The sequence below is a fragment of the Sapajus apella genome, unplaced genomic scaffold (genome assembly GCF_009761245.1).
Source record: "Sapajus apella isolate SASKATOON/1434 unplaced genomic scaffold, GSC_monkey_1.0 scaffold102, whole genome shotgun sequence".
In the NCBI taxonomy this organism is placed as follows: Eukaryota; Metazoa; Chordata; class Mammalia; order Primates; family Cebidae; genus Sapajus; species Sapajus apella.
Window position 1 is genome coordinate 2,469,632 of NW_022437042.1, and position 17,019 is coordinate 2,486,650.

At 46.1% G+C, this 17,019-nt stretch overlaps 1 protein-coding gene across 2 annotated transcripts; it reads left to right on the forward strand.

The window, feature by feature from the left end:
* Window positions 1-1,165: 1,165 nt before the first annotated feature.
* Window positions 1,166-3,910, forward strand: ZCCHC12 (zinc finger CCHC-type containing 12). 2 transcript variants are annotated; one of them, XM_032258344.1, is made up of 4 exons: window positions 1,166-1,423; window positions 1,745-1,796; window positions 2,000-2,092; window positions 2,494-3,910. In XM_032258344.1, exon 4 carries the CDS (start codon window positions 2,608-2,610, stop codon window positions 3,826-3,828), a length of 1,221 nt encoding a protein of 406 aa, XP_032114235.1. In that variant the 5' UTR covers window positions 1,166-1,423; window positions 1,745-1,796; window positions 2,000-2,092; window positions 2,494-2,607; the 3' UTR covers window positions 3,829-3,910. The 2 variants fall into 2 exon arrangements, with proteins under 2 accessions (XP_032114235.1, XP_032114236.1); XM_032258345.1 differs by lacking the exons at window positions 1,166-1,423; window positions 1,745-1,796 and having other exon boundaries at window positions 1,994-2,092.
* The last annotated feature ends 13,109 nt before the right edge of the window (window positions 3,911-17,019 follow it).

A 17,019-nucleotide genomic window follows, 5' to 3' on the forward strand; every position in this document is an offset into this window, starting at 1 on the left:
TGGTGGCTTAAAACAAGAGAAGTTTAATTTCTCACAGTTCTACAAGCCAGAAGCTTAACATCGGTTTCTCTGGGCTGAATTCAAGGTGTCAGTAGGACTGTGCTCTATTCCTTGCCTCTTCCAGGTTCTGGTGACTGCTAGCATTCCCTTGCTTATGACTTCATCACTAATCTCTGGTCATTGCCTTCTCTTCTTGGTGCACCGGCTCTCCCTCTGCCTCGCTTATAAGGACACTTGGGATTTGGATTTCAGCCTGCCTGGAAATTCAAGTCAAAAGCCTTAACTTAATCACACCTGCAAAGACCGTTTTACCTCATAAGGTAACATTTACAGCTTTCAGGGATTAGGGCTTGATATATTGGGGGTGGGGGGACATTATTTAGCCTCACACAGAGTCCAAAATGTTTGCCTAAAATTTCAGGAAGATCATGGATTCCAGGTAGGCACATCTGCTCTGGAGTTGCATTTCATCACAGATAACTGTGGACAGATATTTGAGACAGACTCATTTACTTATTCACAAACCTCACTACACCTCAGAACCAACCGCAGCGCTAGTTAAAATGCAGTTTAAAAAAATACTAAATACAAAACCACACCGCAACCCCTAGGCCTAGTCAATCTGAATCCACCAGAGTTGAGGCCCAGAAGCCTCCATTTCTGACAAGCTCTCCCAAATGACTCTGATGTCTTGCACCCATACTCGAATGGGTATTGGTTGAGAGCCTTGGTGCTCCAGCTGCCCTCTCTGTTAAATGGACATACTGCCACTTCCTTCACAATAAAAGAGATGTCTGTAAAGCCTATTTGCACAATGCAAGGGCTAATGCTCTTCCCACCCCTTCCCCTCTTCTCCCTCTTTCCCCTATACCAAAGCGAAGAACTTTTATTATTTACTTGATTTTGGACCCACTTTGTGTTTAATGCATCTGGCCTAAGATGCAGAGCTGAGCCCCGGTAGAAGGGAAGGGTTGGGCGAGAAAGAAAGAGTAGCAAATTGCCGGGTAACAGGAAGATTGCCTCCATCGGTCTAATCAAGGGGCACTTGAGATTCCGCGGGCCTGCTGTGCCCTCCCGCCTCCGCCTGCCTGCCCGCCCTCCCGCCCGGAACACTCATCCCTGCCCAAGGCTGTGCGGGCCGTCCGCCCCCGCGCTTCGCTGATTGGCCGCACTAGACCACTCGTCACGCTCTTTTGTCTCAGCCGCAGAGATAAAAGCTGCCGCCGCTGCCTTAGGAACCGCGCTGCCTCGTCTCGGCTACCCCTGGTTGGGCAGCCCTGCGAAGCAGCTCCTTTGAGCAGCCCCGGGTCGCTTAGCGGCCGAGGAGGCTCCGGTTCTTTCCCCCTGCAGGGCGGAGGAGACCAGAAGGCGGAATCCACAGCTGGCGACGCGGGAGCATTAGCTGTCCACCAGCGGGGCACAGGTAAAGAAGCAGGGAGCGATAGCCCGGCGCGGAGAGGGGTCGGGGAAGACCCACCAGTACCGGGCGGCTCCCCGCCTGGAGAATCGGTGACTGCGAGGCAGGGGTAGAAGCGCTCTCGGGCAGGCTGCGCTGAGGGAGGAGGTGGGGTTCACCTGGATACTGCGGACTGGGTAGGATTTGGGGGCGGGGGGAGACGCGAGGAGTAGTGGGGGGAGGAATCTCAAGCTGTTTGCCTGGAGCCTCCTTTGCATCTCCTCATCTGTTTCTGGGAGGAATATGTGAGTGGGTGTGTCCAACTCTTATTCCTTTTCTCCGTGGCAGGCCATCAAAGCCGCATCTGAACTTGAATTCTGTACAGCTGATTGCAGAGCTGGTAGGCTGACGACGGTTTCCAGGGGGAAATGTAATGCTTGGGGGGGGGGGGGGGGCTGGTCTCTGGCTTATATTCAGGAGGGGGCAGAGAATTTTCCGCCTGGCAACAGCGGAGGCGGTGGGTAGCAGGATGACGGTTTAAGCTGCTTCTAACCCCCCCCTTCTCTGGCCTTCTCCGCTGTGGCGCAATCTTGAAACCTCCAGGACCCGGATCTGCCACCCCCTGTGGACAGAGGTTGACCTCCCCCCCAGACGAGCTTTCTCTCGGAGAGCACTGGTTGGAGACTGGAAATAAAGGTGTGCTCTTGTTTCTGAGCTCGTGTAAGAATCTGAGAAATAACGAGAGGGATGGGGGAGCACTTTGAGAAGGGGGTGTGGTTGAGACCAGATCTTATTTTATTTCCACAAACTGTGATCATTGTACTCTATTTGGAGAGCCCAATATCAGCTCCAGACACTGTTTGGAGCAACAGTTGCCATCCCTCTTAGAGGACTGATGGGAGGGACGGATGTGTCTGCAAAAAGCACCTTGATAGCACACAGGCATCAGGTAGCTCTGGGAGGTTGTAAGTGCCAATCTCTTGCGGGATTATTTTTAGGGTAGTGGGCAAATATAAAATGTACTACAGGATATTCAGGTAGGGAGAATGCAGCTGCAGCCCGCTCCTTTATTAACAGCCCCCCCTTCTCTTTTACAGCCCCTGCTGAGATAGGAAGACCGAGCCGCCTCCTCTCCTCTCCCACCTGCAGATTACGCTTTTCTAAAAAGCCTGGGCCCCTTGTAATATTCAGATACCCTCTCGCTGTCAGTCATGGCTAGCATCATTGCACGTGTGGGTAAAAGCCGGCGGCAGAACTCACCCTTGCCGCCTTGGCTCTATTCCATGATGAGGTCCCTGGGGAGGAGTCTCAGTCCAATAATGGCCAGCATGGCAGAGAGAAATATGAAGTTGTTTTCGGGGAGGATGGTGCCAGCCCAGGGGGAAGAAACCTTTGAAAGCTGGCTGACCCAAGTCAATGAGGTCCTGCCAGATTGGAATATGTCTGAGGAGGAGAAGCTCCAGCGCTTGATGAAAACCCTTAGGGGCCCTGCCCGGGAGGTCATGCGTGTGCTTCAGGCGACCAACCCTAACCTAAATGTGGCAGATTTCTTGCGAGCCATGAAATTGGTGTTTGGGGAGTCTGAAAGCAGTATGACTGCCCATGGTAAATTTTTTAACACCCTGCAGGCACAAGGGGAGAAAACCTACCTTTATGTGATCCGTTTAGAGGTGCAGCTCCAGAATGCTATTCAGGCAGGCATCATAGCTGAGAAAGATGCAAACCAGATTCGCTTGCAGCAGTTCCTTTTAGGCGCTGACCTTAGTAGGGACCTCCGCCTCAGACTTAAAGAGCTTCTCAGGATGTATGCAAATGAGCAGGATCAGCTTCCCACTTTCCTGGAGTTAATCAGAATGGTGAGGGAGGAAGACGATTGGGATGATGATGATGCTGTTAATCGTAAGCGGTCCAAAAGGTCTGAGTCAATGGTGGAGAGGGCAGTCAGCCCCGTGGCATTTCAGGGCTCCCCGCCAATATTAATGGGCAGTGCTGACTGCAATGTGATAGAGATTGATGATACCCTCGACGACGACTCTGATGAGGATGTGATCCTGGTGGAGTCTCAGGACCCTCCACTTCCATCCTGGGGTGCCCCTTCCCTCAGAAACAGGGCCAGACCTCAGGATGAAGTGCTGGTCATTGATTCCCCCCAAACTTCCAGGGCTCAGTTTCCTTCCACCAGTGGTGGTTCTGGCTTTAAGAATAATGGTCCTGGGGAGATGCAGATGCGTAGAGCCAGGAAGCGAAAACACATTCTCCGCTGTTCCTATTGTGGTGAGGAGGGCCACTCCAAAGAAACCTGTGACAATGAGAGTGACAGGGCCCAGGTTTTTGAGAATTTGATCATCACCCTGCAGGAGCTGACCCATACCGAGATGGAGCGATCCAGAGGGGCCCTTGGCCGATACAATATCTTCTCTCAGCTTCTGTAAGGGACCAGCCCCCAAGTTTCAGTAAACCCTTACCTATATTCAGCATCCAGCACTGGGAAAACTGGGGTGGGGTGGGGTGGGGGTGAGGGGAGGGGCGGGGGTGGGGTGGGGCTTCCGCTTCTAACTGCATGAATTAATCCACAAAGCGGCTATCTTTTGGGGTGGAGGAGAAAGGGTCTTGGATAATAGCACATTGGAGGGAGATAGCCTGACCTCTGTCCTTGCTCCTTCTCCTTGCAGCCTAAGGGTCTGTTTTTTGTGTGTGCCCATTCCCTTGACAGCTTTATTCTCTTTGTGAAAGTGGTATAAATTATTGTTAAATCTTTGAACTATAAAAAAGTACAAAAAGTGAAGTACAAACTACCCAAATCTCTCCACCCTTATTGTCAACCCTTTGGTGAGTGCCCTTCTAGATATGTTCCTATACCTATGTACCCAGATAGATATATGTATACATAAAAGTGATGAAATATAAGTGCTGTTCTATACTCTGTATTTTTTCACCAGACAATATATGTTGTGAGCTTCTATGTCAATAAATAAATATATCAGCATCTATCTTAATGTGTCTGTGCTGTTATTTTAGGAAGTAAAAAAAAGAAAATACAGTAAAAAACTATAAAGGGGGATTGTACTCTGAGGTGGGGTTTTTAATCAACCTCATTTTGCAGATGAGGAAAAAAATAAGAAATGGGCTGAGATATTTCCCAAAGGTTAAAGGACAGAGCTCCCTTACCACAACCAACCTGTCCCTTCACTCAAAGAGCCAACTCCTGACACCCACTTGTTGACAAAACCCCAATGCTTTCTTCTCTGACATACCCAGGAGTCTGATGGGGGATGGGGGAGTCTGGTGCTAAGATAATAGCCCAATATGGGGATATCAGGGGCTCATTTCTGTTCACTTTGGGGATGGGCAGTTCTTCGTCTGGGCAGATTCCTTAGATCGTTGTTGCTGTGGCTGCCTCTGGACAACGTCCTTGTCACAACAAGGAGTCTCTCCTGTGGGCTGACACCACCTTCTGCCCCCTCCCCAATTAAGGAAGAGAGCAGCCACTCATGGTAGCTCAGCATTAGCAGGCTTAGCTCTTGATGGCACCAGACCCTCCCCCTGTAAACTCTGAAGCTATGCGCTAGAGGACCCCGGCAGCCCACGGACTCCAAGTTAGCTTGGGAGGCACAAAAAGCAATTTATTTGCTGGGGCATGTGAAGGAACATGGGGATCAGAAAGCCAGGAAGCCCTGAGCGTTATGTGAGCAGAGAAGGACATTCACGGCAGAGGGAGAGAGAAAAGAGGGACCACCTCCTTGTCTCATCCTGGAGGGTGATAAAAGAGGACTTGTGTGTGACCTCAGGCTGCAAAGGTCCCTATGTTTTTTGTAGGTGCCTAGGTCCCTATTTTTGTGAGCAGGACAAGGCTAGGGAGTGGGGTGGAGATGATTGCACTGAAGGCGAGGTTGGGGTCAAGTATGAAATGAATATGCAGATTTGGAGCCCTTGGGGAGTCTGTCTAGCCAGAAATAGGGGCTCCTCTGAGCTGAGAGGATAGACTTTGCAGCAGTGAGAGCTGCTGTGTGGGAGAGAAGCACAGGGCTGGATGGGCAGGGGAGAGGAGAGAGTGCTGTGATCAGTCAATTCATAACTACATTGACTGAGAAGGGGAGCCTGGGAGACATCATAGATCCTAGGGTTTCAAACCGGTCTCTGGGTTGTGTTGTACCAGAAATGCCTCAGGTTGAAGGCCCCAGGGAGGGCTGTTGGGGTTCTGATTATGTTGGCAGTTGTTGGTCCACTCACTAGGGACAAAGGGGGTTCAGGCTGAGGCCCCAAGGAAGGAGTGGTAGCCAGGCACTACAAGAAGTCTTCCCTGGGCTGACATACCAAGAACCTGGCTTTAAGTGCTTCTCTTTCCAGAAAGAGCCTCTTGGCTACTCCCTGGTTTATTGCCTGTGCTCCACTCATGACCGCGCCATCTGACCTGCCACCCCAGGAGACACACCCAGCTGCTGGTGGAGGGTGTGGAGGCTCAGTCTCCTGTGCTCTGCCCAGTCTCCCTTCCCTCCTCCCCCAACATTCAGTGTTTGCCTTAAGCCTCAGCCTCCTTTACCCTCATGACCATAAGGAGACTGGGAGGGCCCTTCTGCCACTGATCCCCCTCCCATTTTTTTTTTTTTTTTAATTTTTATTTTTTAAGACAGAGTCTCACTCTGTCACCCAGGCTGGAGTGCAGTGGTGCAATCTCGGCTCACCGCAGCCTCCACCTCCCAGATTCAAGCGATTCTCCTGCCTCAGCCTCCCAAGTAGCTGGGATTATAGGTAAATGCCACTGTGCCTGGCTAATTTTTGTATTTTTAGTGGAGACGGGGTATCGCCATGTTGGCCAGGCTGGTCTTGAACTCCTAACCTCAGGTAATCCAACCACCTTGGCCTCCCAAAGTGCTGGGATTACAGGCATGAGCCACCGCGCCAGGTATCTGTTTCTGATCCTTTAGCCAAAAACTGAGTCAGGAGCAAAGGCTCAAGAGAGCCACTCCTCGCATCCTTCTGGAGCATCTCTGGACCCCTGTCAGCAATCTCAGTTTCTCCAGAGCGAAAAGAGTCCTCTTGTGCACCCCCAGACAGGAGGCAGCTCCACTCAGGCCCCAAAGCCACAGAGGCCCCCAACATTCTCCAGCTTGCATAGGGTTTAACCCCTAATTCCTCCCTAAATCTACTCCTGGGTGACATCTACCCTTCTCATCTAGTCCAGATTCGAATATTGTTCCATTTCCTGCTCACGTTTTCAGTTTTACTCTATAAACACTTGTTGAATGATTTGTCCAAAGACACAGATTATGCTGTTATTTCTTTCTATTACCAGGGGGAGTAGAGAAATAAAAAGAAAAATGAATAAATCCTATCCATACCACTACCTTCCCTTTCACTGCAGTGAGCTTGGATGTTTAGTATAGACCATTGCTTTCACTGCTTTGAAACCCTGTTTTGTGACTCATCCTTTTTCACCCCCTCCTTTTTAAAAAAAAAAAAAAAAAAAAAAAAAAAAAACAAAACAAACAAAAAAAAACTTTGTGTGACACTGGCTTTGATTTTATTCAAGAAATATGTATTCTTCCTAATTGGATACCTGCGCATTCAGATCGGACAAACAGAGTTACCCAAAAGGCTTTTAGAGAATTTTGTGTTGGATAGCCTTCATTTAAAGCTAAGGGCTTATTTTCTCCCTTTCTGCCTTCATTCTCACTGGTCGCTAAGAGATGAGAAATTGCTATTTCATCTTGTCAGAAGAAACCAATCTCTGAGTGCCCTTTTGCACAATCTCCCTCCTTCCTGGCATCTTGTCCCTCCGTTTCCATGGCATCCCTCTCTCACAGTTCTCGCTTCGTGACCTTTTGATGCCCACTTCTCGTTCTCCCTTGCTGAATCTTCTTCTTCTTCCTGATCCTTCTATAGTACTTATACAATAACCATCATTAAAATTGTTATATATTTTTTTCGGACAGGGTCTGGCTCTGTCGCCCACACTGGAATGCAGTGGTGCAATCATGGCTTACTGTAGCCTTGACCTTCCCAGCTCAAACAATTCTCCCACCTCCTGAATAGCTGGGACCACAGGTGCAGGCTACCATACTTGGCTAAATTTTTAATTTTCAGTAGAGACACAGTTTTGCCATGTTGCCCAGGCTGGAAAATTGCTGTTTTCAAGAGCGTACTGTGTGCCAAACATCATGTATCAGGCCCTTTAAAGGCATTGGTTCCTTGAATCCTCATCTTAACCCCATACGGTATTGCCATTTTTACATATTTTAGATGAGGAAATAACCTGGAACATTAGGCAGCTCACCTAGGGTCAGGCAGCTAGTTAGTGGTGGAGCCAGAGGTCACATTCCCAGGGACTGGCTCCAAAGCCTGTACTCTTTTTTGTTTGTTTGTTTGTTTGTTTGTTTGTTTGAGATGGAGTTTTGCTCTTGTTGCCCAGGCTGGAATGCAATGGTGCAATCTTGGCTCACTGCAACCTCCGCCTCCCAAGTTCAAGCGATTTTCCTGCCTCAGCCTCCTGAGTAGCTGCGATTACAGGCACGCGCCACAACGCCTGGCTAATTTTGTATTTTTAGTAGAGATGGGGTTTCTCCATGTTGGTCGGGCTGGTCTCAAACTCCTGACCCCAGGTGATCCGCCCACCTCGGCCTCCCAAAGTGCTGGGATCACAGACTTGAGCTACTGTGCCCGGCCCAAAGCCTATACTTCTTACATGTCTCTCGTGTTCATGGCACCCTGCCATGTAGGTGTTATTATCTGCATGTGACATGTAACGAAATTGAGGTTTGTAAATTCGGGATAATAAGACCTGTCTTTCCAAGTGTATCCTGTGTTTGAGTGATTAACACAGGGTTAGTCCACTGTAGACTCCCACGGACTCTCAAGAAACAGCAGCTACTAGAATCTGCTAAAATGCATTACTCTGCTACTGAAGAAAGGGCAGGAAAAATTAAATGCTGTCCATACCATGCATACAATGCTTATTTAGTGTTAATCTGAGGATGTGACAGTCTGATTCCAGGAGCTACACTGAGCTAGGCGATAGGCACAAAAGTGGATTCAGAAATGCCTGAGAATTTAATGAGGATGGCGATAGGATGATAAGGGAACTCGGCCTCCAAAGTGCTGGGATTACAGACGTGAGCCACCACTCCCAGCTAAGGGATTTGAAACTCTTAGTGAATGTTGAAGTAGATTCCTTGGACAGGAATGACACTAGCTCACCCCTATCCCCTACACATGGTTTGTATGTTCCCAGGGAATTTCTCTTTCCCTCACAAGTCAGAGGTACCCTATCTTTTCAGATAGCTCAAGACTAGCAACATCTTCCTCCACCACAACCATTCTCCCTAGCAACAGATGGGAGCGAGGGGTGAGTGGTGCTGATCTCAGAGTGACACAGAGGTTCCACCGTGCATGGTAGGAAGGAGGTATGACTCAGGTCTGAAGAGTCCTTTACAATTCAGGTAACCTTGAAATCCTGCTACTGCCAGGGTTCTCAGGGGCAGGATAAAAGGAGGCAACAAGACTAGCTCTGGGTCTTGAGTTCTCATGCTGGCAGGAAATATGTATGGACCCTCAGCTGCAGCAGCTCGTTGCAGACCAGAGCTGACAACTTAGGCTGGCCTCACACAAATGCTCCCTCCAGATATGTAACATGTTTACCATCTCCATTTTATAGACTAGGACATTGAGGTGCACACAGTTATTATCACTTGCCTAAGATTACACAGCTAGTAAGGGTTGGGGCTGGAATTGAACTTCAGATCTGCCTCTCCCCAGAGCCAGAAGTCTTTACAGTTCTACTATAAAGTCCTTCCTAATGGGTACAATATATCTGATCATTCTATCTGCTGCATCCTGGGAACCAATTTCTTTTTTGCTGTTGTTTTCTTTTTCTTTTTTCTTTTTTTTTTTTTTTTGAGACGAAGTTTCACTCTTCTTGCCCAGGCTGGAGCGCAATGGTGTAATCTCAGCTCACTGCAACCTCTGCCTCCCAGGTTCAAGCCATTCTCCTGACTCAGCCTCCCAAGTAGCTGGGACTATAGGCACGTGCCACCATGCCCAGCTAATTTTTGTATTTTTAGTAGAGATGGGGTTTCACCATGTTGGCCAGGATGGTCTCAATCTCTTGACTTCGTGATCCACCCGACTCTGCCTCTCAAAGTGCTGGGATTACAGGCGTGAGCTACCACGCCTGGCCAAAGGATTTGAAACTCTTAAACCTAAAGTTTGATAATGTGACATAGATGAAGCTACAAAGAAATCCATTTCCCACTTTCTGCCATGCTAGGAGTGAATGGTCCAACTAATAAGTGATACCCTGGGGAACTGAGAACCAAGCAATGGGTATAGAATGTCTTTCAGGTTTCTGATTTCATCTGCTAGATGAGTGGTGGCTCAGCAATATGAACCGTTCTCTCATTGACTATCTCCTCTCTGGCAGCACTTGTTCCAGGTAGGAGGCAATAGCAAAGACAGGCATTCACTGAATGCCTACTGTGTACCAGGCACTTTGTTCATTCTAGCCACAAACATTGATTGAAAAACAGCTCTGTTCCAGGGAGTGTTCCAGGAGCTGGTGATGCTGCAGTTAACTAGAATGTCTGCTGTTGTTGAGCCTGGTGGGGAGAGACATCAATGTACAATATAATAAGTCAGTAAATTACGTAGTATACTAGAAGAGGGGTGTGCGATGGAAAAATAGAGGAGGCAAGGGAGAATGGGGGTGCTGATGATCAGATATGCTGTTTTGAAAGGGCTGTTCAGGGTCAGCTTTAATGAGAAGATGGCACTTGAGCAAATACGGGAACATGGGGAGCAATTAAGGCACAAGGCTATTTGGAGGAACAATTGAGAACAGCCTGCGCAAACCGGTGAGGTGGGAGCATGCTTGAAGTCTGTGTCAAGATGCCCCAATAACATTGTGCTAGGCTTAGAGGATAAAAGCCTAGTGGGGAAGGCAGCTAGTTATATAAGCAATTACAACAAAATGATAAATGCTACCTAAGATTTGGAGAATGAGCTTTAACAGGGTCAGGGCAAGCTGGCCCGAGGGAGTGCCAGATGAGAGGATATTTGTTTGACGAGGGTTTTGTCAGGTGAAGAGAGTTCCTAACTGATGGAACAGCATACTGGGGGTCAGAAAGAACACAGAGAACACAGATGGCCTGGTGTTTCAAGCCCTGTTTTCGAGCAGGCACACTTCATTTTTTCCAATTAGACTGAATGATCTGAAGGCACACCGAGAGCTTTAAATACAGAGCATTCTCTTGCAAGTATGAAGCCTAATTTATTCAGCCAAGTTTTACTCATGGTCTTTTAACTTCTTTCCAGTTTTCTGCTATTACAAAAAATAAGCTAGGGTAAACATCTTTGTTCACAAAAATTTTTTACCCTTCTCCAGCTATGTTCTTGGCATCAATTTCAGCAGCTCATACTGTTAGGTCCACGGATTTTCATATGTCAACCTTTGATGCATTTCCTAGTCGGCCTTTCAGCAAGAGTGCGTCAATCCTCCGTGCTACCAGCAGTGTAGGAGAGAGGCTGCTTGTCCACATCCTCATCAACAGTTATTTTTAGTATCTTATCCCAGAAATTGTATATAAATATAAATATGAAGAGAAGATGGTTTCAGGCTCTAAGAAGGAGCTTTCTTAAATTTATCATTTTTTCCCTGTCTTGTTTAATAAAAGAAAGGAGACAGAGGCTATGCTACTGTGCAGGCTTTTGGTCATGAGTATGGCAATTAGAAATTGGTTCCCGTGGCTGGGCATGGTGGCTCATGTCTGTAATCCCAACACTTTGGGAGGCTGAGGCGGGCAGATCACGAGGTCAAGAGATTGAGACCATCCAGGCCAACAGGGTGAAATCCTGTCTCTACCAAACATACAAAAATTAGCTGGGCGTGGTGGCACGTGCCTGTAGTCCCAGCTACTCAGGAGGCTGAGGCAGGAGAATCACTTGAACCGGGGAGGTGGAGGTTGCAGTGAGCCGAGATTGCGCCACTGCACTCAGCCTGGCAACAGAGTGAGACTCTGTCTCAAAAATCATCCCATGTGCATTTGTTTTCTAATCCCATGGACATTTGCAAGATGCCCCAACAACATTGTATGAGGCATAGGGGATACAAGTCTGATAATAACTCATAGGTCCTGAAGCTAAACTGCCCAGATCTGAAGACAAGTCCCAACATTTATTAGTTGTGATTCCGGTCAAGGTATTTAAACTCTCTATGCTTCAGGTGCCTGTCTCTAAAATGGGGACAATAACAGTACCTATCTGAGAGAGTAGTTGTAAGAAATAAGCAAGTTACTCTATGTGAAACACATATTACAGTGCCTGGCAACAGGTAAGAGCTCTATAAATATTAGCTATCATAAGCCATTATCATTTAACAAATATGAATGCCTATAGGCACAGATTTGAGGAATGAATGAGAGAAAAGTGGAAACATTAAATTTATATTTTTCTTTACACAACTCATGAAATATGGGGAGATCAGCAACAGGTTAATATAGCCAAAGAGAGCCACCGGGTCAATTCAAGCATTACAATTCCTTTATCAACTCCCATTTCCAGGAAAGTTGCCCAGTCCTTCCTTTTCTGCTCCTATGTAGACTTCTACCATAATACATATAAAACTGTCACAAAGGCGGGGCACGGTGGCTACTCCTGTAATGCCAGCATTTTGGGAGGCCAAGGTGGGCAGATCACCTGAGGTCACGAGTTCAAGACCAGCCTGGCCAACATGGTGAAACCCCCTCTCTACTGAAAAGACAAAAAAATTACCTGGGCATGGTGGTAGTTGCCTGTAATCCCAGCTACTCCAGAGGCTGAGGCAGGAGAATCACTTGAACCCAGAAGATGGAGGTTGCAGTGACCTGAGATCGCACCATTGCACTCCAGCCTGGGCAACAAGGGTGAAACTCCATCTCAAAAAAAGAAAAAAAAAAAAACAAAAAACAAAAAAAAGAACCTGTCACAAAAACATGTTTGTTTTGATATTTACTCATGTGTTTAATATCCACAATATTCATGTTTTACATGTCTTTTCTCTATCCTAGAATCCAGGCTCTTTGAGGTCTAGGGCTATGCCTTATTTGTCTTTATAAAAGGATTTCTTTGTTAGTGCTTTATTTTTAGAATATATTCACATGCTTAGAGTAAGGAAAACCACTAAAGACAGAAAGACAAGGAATCCACTAAATTCCTTAAAAATATGAAGCTACTGTTGGCCGGGAGCGGTGGCTCAAGCCTGTAATCCCAGCACTTTGGGAGGCCGAGGCGGGTGGATCACAAGGTCAAGAGATCCAGACCATCCTGGTCAACATGGTGAAACCCCGTCTCTACTAAAAATACAAAAAATTAGCTGGGCACGGTGGCGCGTGCCTGTAGTCCCAGCTACTCAGGAGGCTGAGGCAGGAGAATTGCCTGAACCCAGGAGGCGGAGGTTGCGGTGAGCCAAGATCGCGCCATTGCACTCCAGCCTGGGTAACAAGAGCGAAACCCCGTCTCAAAAAAAAAAAAAAAATATGAAGCTACCCAGGGTTGGGGATGGTAACTGACCAGGAGGCATTTTATTTTTTTGTTTGTTTGTTTTGAGACAGGGTCTCAGTCTGGAGCCAAGGATGGAGTGCAGTGGCACGATCATGGCTCACTGCAGCCTTGACTTCCTGGGCTCAGGTGATTCTCCCACCTCTGCCTCCCGAGTAGCTGGGAGCACTGGCATGTGCCATCATGCCCAACTCATTTTTGTATTTTTGGGGTAGAGATGGGGTTTTACCATGTTGCCCAGGCTGGTATTAAACTTCTGGATTCAAGCGATCTATCCGCCTTGGCCTCCCAAAGTCCAGGGATTACAAATGAAAGCCACTGTGCCCGGCTCATTTTATCTTTTGACTGGGCCTTTAGGAAAGTATGAAGATGTTAAGAAGGGAAGTTGAGGAAAATCATAGCTAGTAGTCTCAACCTCCTCTATAAATTTTAACATTATAAGACATCTCTGAGAGATTATGCTTAACTTTGGGAGTAGAATTTGGTGAAGTCTCCTTGAATGTGCTTAACATCAATTCCTTTTCATGAACATTTTCACCATCTATTGCAGTTTCCCTGCAGTTTACTATTCTCTTCCAAAAAGCAGCACTATACAGAGTATTCCAGATGTCATCAGACCCATATAGTGGGACTACCACCTTCTTCAATCTGAAAATATGTCAAATGGAAATAATAGTCTCAATCACATAGTGTTGTAAAAATTAAATGAAATTTTTAAAAAAGAAAATAACTGTCTTGAAAAATATGGGTGTTTTGGGTACCCTTTGCTATTTTCCTTCTATTAAGGAACAATCAAGAGTGATAATAGGGCTAGTCACAGTGGCTCAGGCCTGTAATCCCAGCACTTTGGGAGGCTGAGTCACACAGATCACTTGAGGTCAGGAGTTCGAGACCAGTCTGACCAACATGGTGATATCCTGTCTCTACTTAAAAAAAAAAAAAAAAAAAAAGAAAGAAAGAAAAAAAGTTAGGGCATGGTGGCCCATGCCTGTAATCCCAGCTACTTTGGATGCTGAGGCAGGAAAATCACTTGAACCTGGGAGGCAGAGGTTGGAGTGAGCCGAGGTTGGTCTCACCACTGCACTCCAGCCTGGGTGACAGGGTGAGACCCCCTCTCAATTAAAAAAATGATAATAAATATGATTTTCAATCACTATGTATTGAACATGTCAATAATATGGTAAGAATTCTTAATCCCATTTAAAAGGAGATCAATGAGTCTCAGCAGAAGATAGTAACAGGATTAAGGTTATACAGTCAGTACGTGAATGATAAGTTGGCTCCAAAGCCTGTGAACTTTCCATATGTATTTCAAGTAAAAATATTGACATTGCTTAGAAAAACTGTATCATAATGGAAGATTAGTTTTTGGGGCAGGAGAAATAAGCAGATATGAATACTCGACCAATTTCCTATTCATCAAGCACAGGGCAAAGCTGTTTGAAAAACTGTAAGTAAAGGAATTTAAATTTTACTACTGGGAACATGATAGAGGTTGGTTTTAAATATCCTGGATGGACCACAATCTAATTTTGGCTCAGGAAAATAGAATTTAAAACAGAATCTTAGGGCTGGTCATGGTGGCTCATGCCTATAATCCCAACACTTTGGGCAGGAGGATTGCTCGAGCCCAGGAGTTTAAGGCCAGCCTGGGAAATATAGTGAGACACCAGCTCTACAAAACCACAAGCAATGCATGCCTGTGGTCTCAGCTACATGTGGGGGCTGAAATGAGAGAATAGCCTGAGCCCAGGAGGTCAAGGCTACAATGATCCCTGATCATGCCACTACACTCTGGTCTGGGCAACAGAGTGAGACCCTGTCTCAAAAAAAAAAAAAAAAAAAAAAATCTTGACCACATACAGTGGCTCATGATTGTAATACTTTGGGAGGCCCAGGCAGGAGAATTATATAAGGCCAGGGGTTCGAGACTGCAGTGAATTGCGATGGTGTCTGAGCCTGGGTAACAGAATGAGACTGTTTCTAAAAACAAAAAAAAAAGAAAAGAAATGCAAACTTTTTCCTTCTCTGTCTGCCAGAATGTTTTGTAAAACTATTTTGTTTATTGAATAATTTTAGGTTTGTTATAAAAGTCAACTATTTAGAATGTCACAAAATTATGTAAAATATAGTTAATATTTAAATAATCATAAAAGTATACAGCAAAATAAAAATAAATCATAGGTAAACACTGAATATTTTGGCATATTTCTTTTATTTCTTTTTTCTTTTTCTTTTTTGAGGGCAGGGTCTAGCTCTGTCACCCGGGCTGGAGTGCAGTGGCACCATCTCAGCTCGCTGCAACATTTGCCTCCTGGGCTCAAGCCACCCTCTCAACTCAGCCTCCCAAGTAGCTGGGACTACAGGCAAGTGCCACCACACCTGACTAATTTTTGCATTTTTAGGAGAGATGGGGTTTCGCCATGTTGCCCAGGCTGGTCTTAAACTCCTGGACTCAAGAGATCTTCCCATGTCGGCCTCCTAAAGTGCTGGGATTACAGGTGTGAGTCACCATGCCCAGCCTGGCATATTTCTTTTAAATCTTTTTTTCTAACTCTGTGAATGTAGATATATGTATAATTTACTTTATTGGGATTGTACTCTCTAAAATGGGAGTTTTACATATGATGTATTTATAAAATTGTTTTGTTCTTTTTCTACTGACAAACATGGTAATTTTGAAAACAAACTTAATGATTATTTGCCAAAAAAGAGGAGTAAGGAAGGGGGTAAGGCCCGAACAAATATAAAAACATACTAATAGGCTAGGCGTGGTGGCTCATGCCTATAATCCTAGCACTTTCGGAGGCCAAGGCAGGCGCATGATGAGGTCAGGAGTTCGAAACCAGACTGGCCAGCATGGTGAAACCCTGTCTCTACTAAAAATACACACGCACAAAAAAAATTATCCAGGCATGGTGGTGTGCACCTGTAGTCCCAGCCACTTGGGAGGCTGAGGCAGGAGAATCGCTTGAACCTGTGAGGCAGAGGTTGCAGTGAGCCGAGACGGCGCCACTGCACTCCAGCCTGGGCAACAGAGTGAGACTCCGTCTCAAAAAAAAAAAAAAAAAAAAAAAAAAAAAAACGAATAAAAAAACCGTAATAAACACTGTGTTTTACTGGCTGGCAAATATTCACCATAAATTGTAATAAATATGACTCTTTTCCTAGAAAAATCAAGAGAATTGATGGAAACACAGCTGAAAAGAAAACAATGAGGGACAATAACATAAAACTGAACGACTTAGGAGAATCAAATGATACCACTCTTGTGAGTGCACCTGTTCGAAGATTTGAATGAATGGAGGAAACTCAAGCTTAGCCGGAGGATGGTGGGCCTGGTGGCTGGGGTAAAGAAGAAGATATCACCATAAAAATCATCCAGGACCCAGCCACATCACAGGCCAACCTGACAATTACAATTCAGGGAACCCTTGCTGCATTAGGCTTGCCAGTATGTAGTTCACTGGGAATGAAACAAGTGTGAGGCACAGCATGGTGGCTCACACCTGTAATCCCAGAAGTTTGTGAGGCTGAGGCAGGTGGATCATTTGAGGTCAGGAGTTCAAGACCAGCCTGGCTAACATGGTGAGATTCCCCTGTCTTTACTAAAAAATACAAAATTAGCCTGGTGTGGTGGCGTGTGTTTGCAATCCCAGGTACTTGGGAGGCTGAGGTAGGAGAATCGCTTGAACCCAGGAGGCAGAGGTTGCAGTGAGCCGAGATCACGCCACTGCACTCAAGCCTGGGCGACAGTGAGACTCCATCTTTAAAAAAAAAAACAATTCGTGCAAATGCTTAGCTAATTATTCTAACACCATTAATTGAATAAGTGGGAGGATCAGTTGAGGCCAGTAGTTGGAGATCAACCTGGGCAACATAGCAAGACCCCATCTCTACAAAAATAAAAAAATAAAAATGAAATGCTGGCTCCCCATATATCATCAGTGCACCTCATGATATGACAAAGCTGCATTTATTGCTTCCCTCACTATGAAAGAACACCACTTCGTGAAGCTTTAGCTGTGCTTCAGAGAGGAAAAGTAAGATCAGAATTTATTGAGAAAGGAAAATTGAACTTAAGGCTGTGGGTCTTT

Bases quoted from the DNA above. Each gene is read 5' to 3' on its own strand.
- ZCCHC12 (XM_032258344.1), top strand. From the start codon at position 2,608: ATGGCTAGCATCATTGCACGTGTGGGTAAAAGCCGGCGGCAGAACTCA.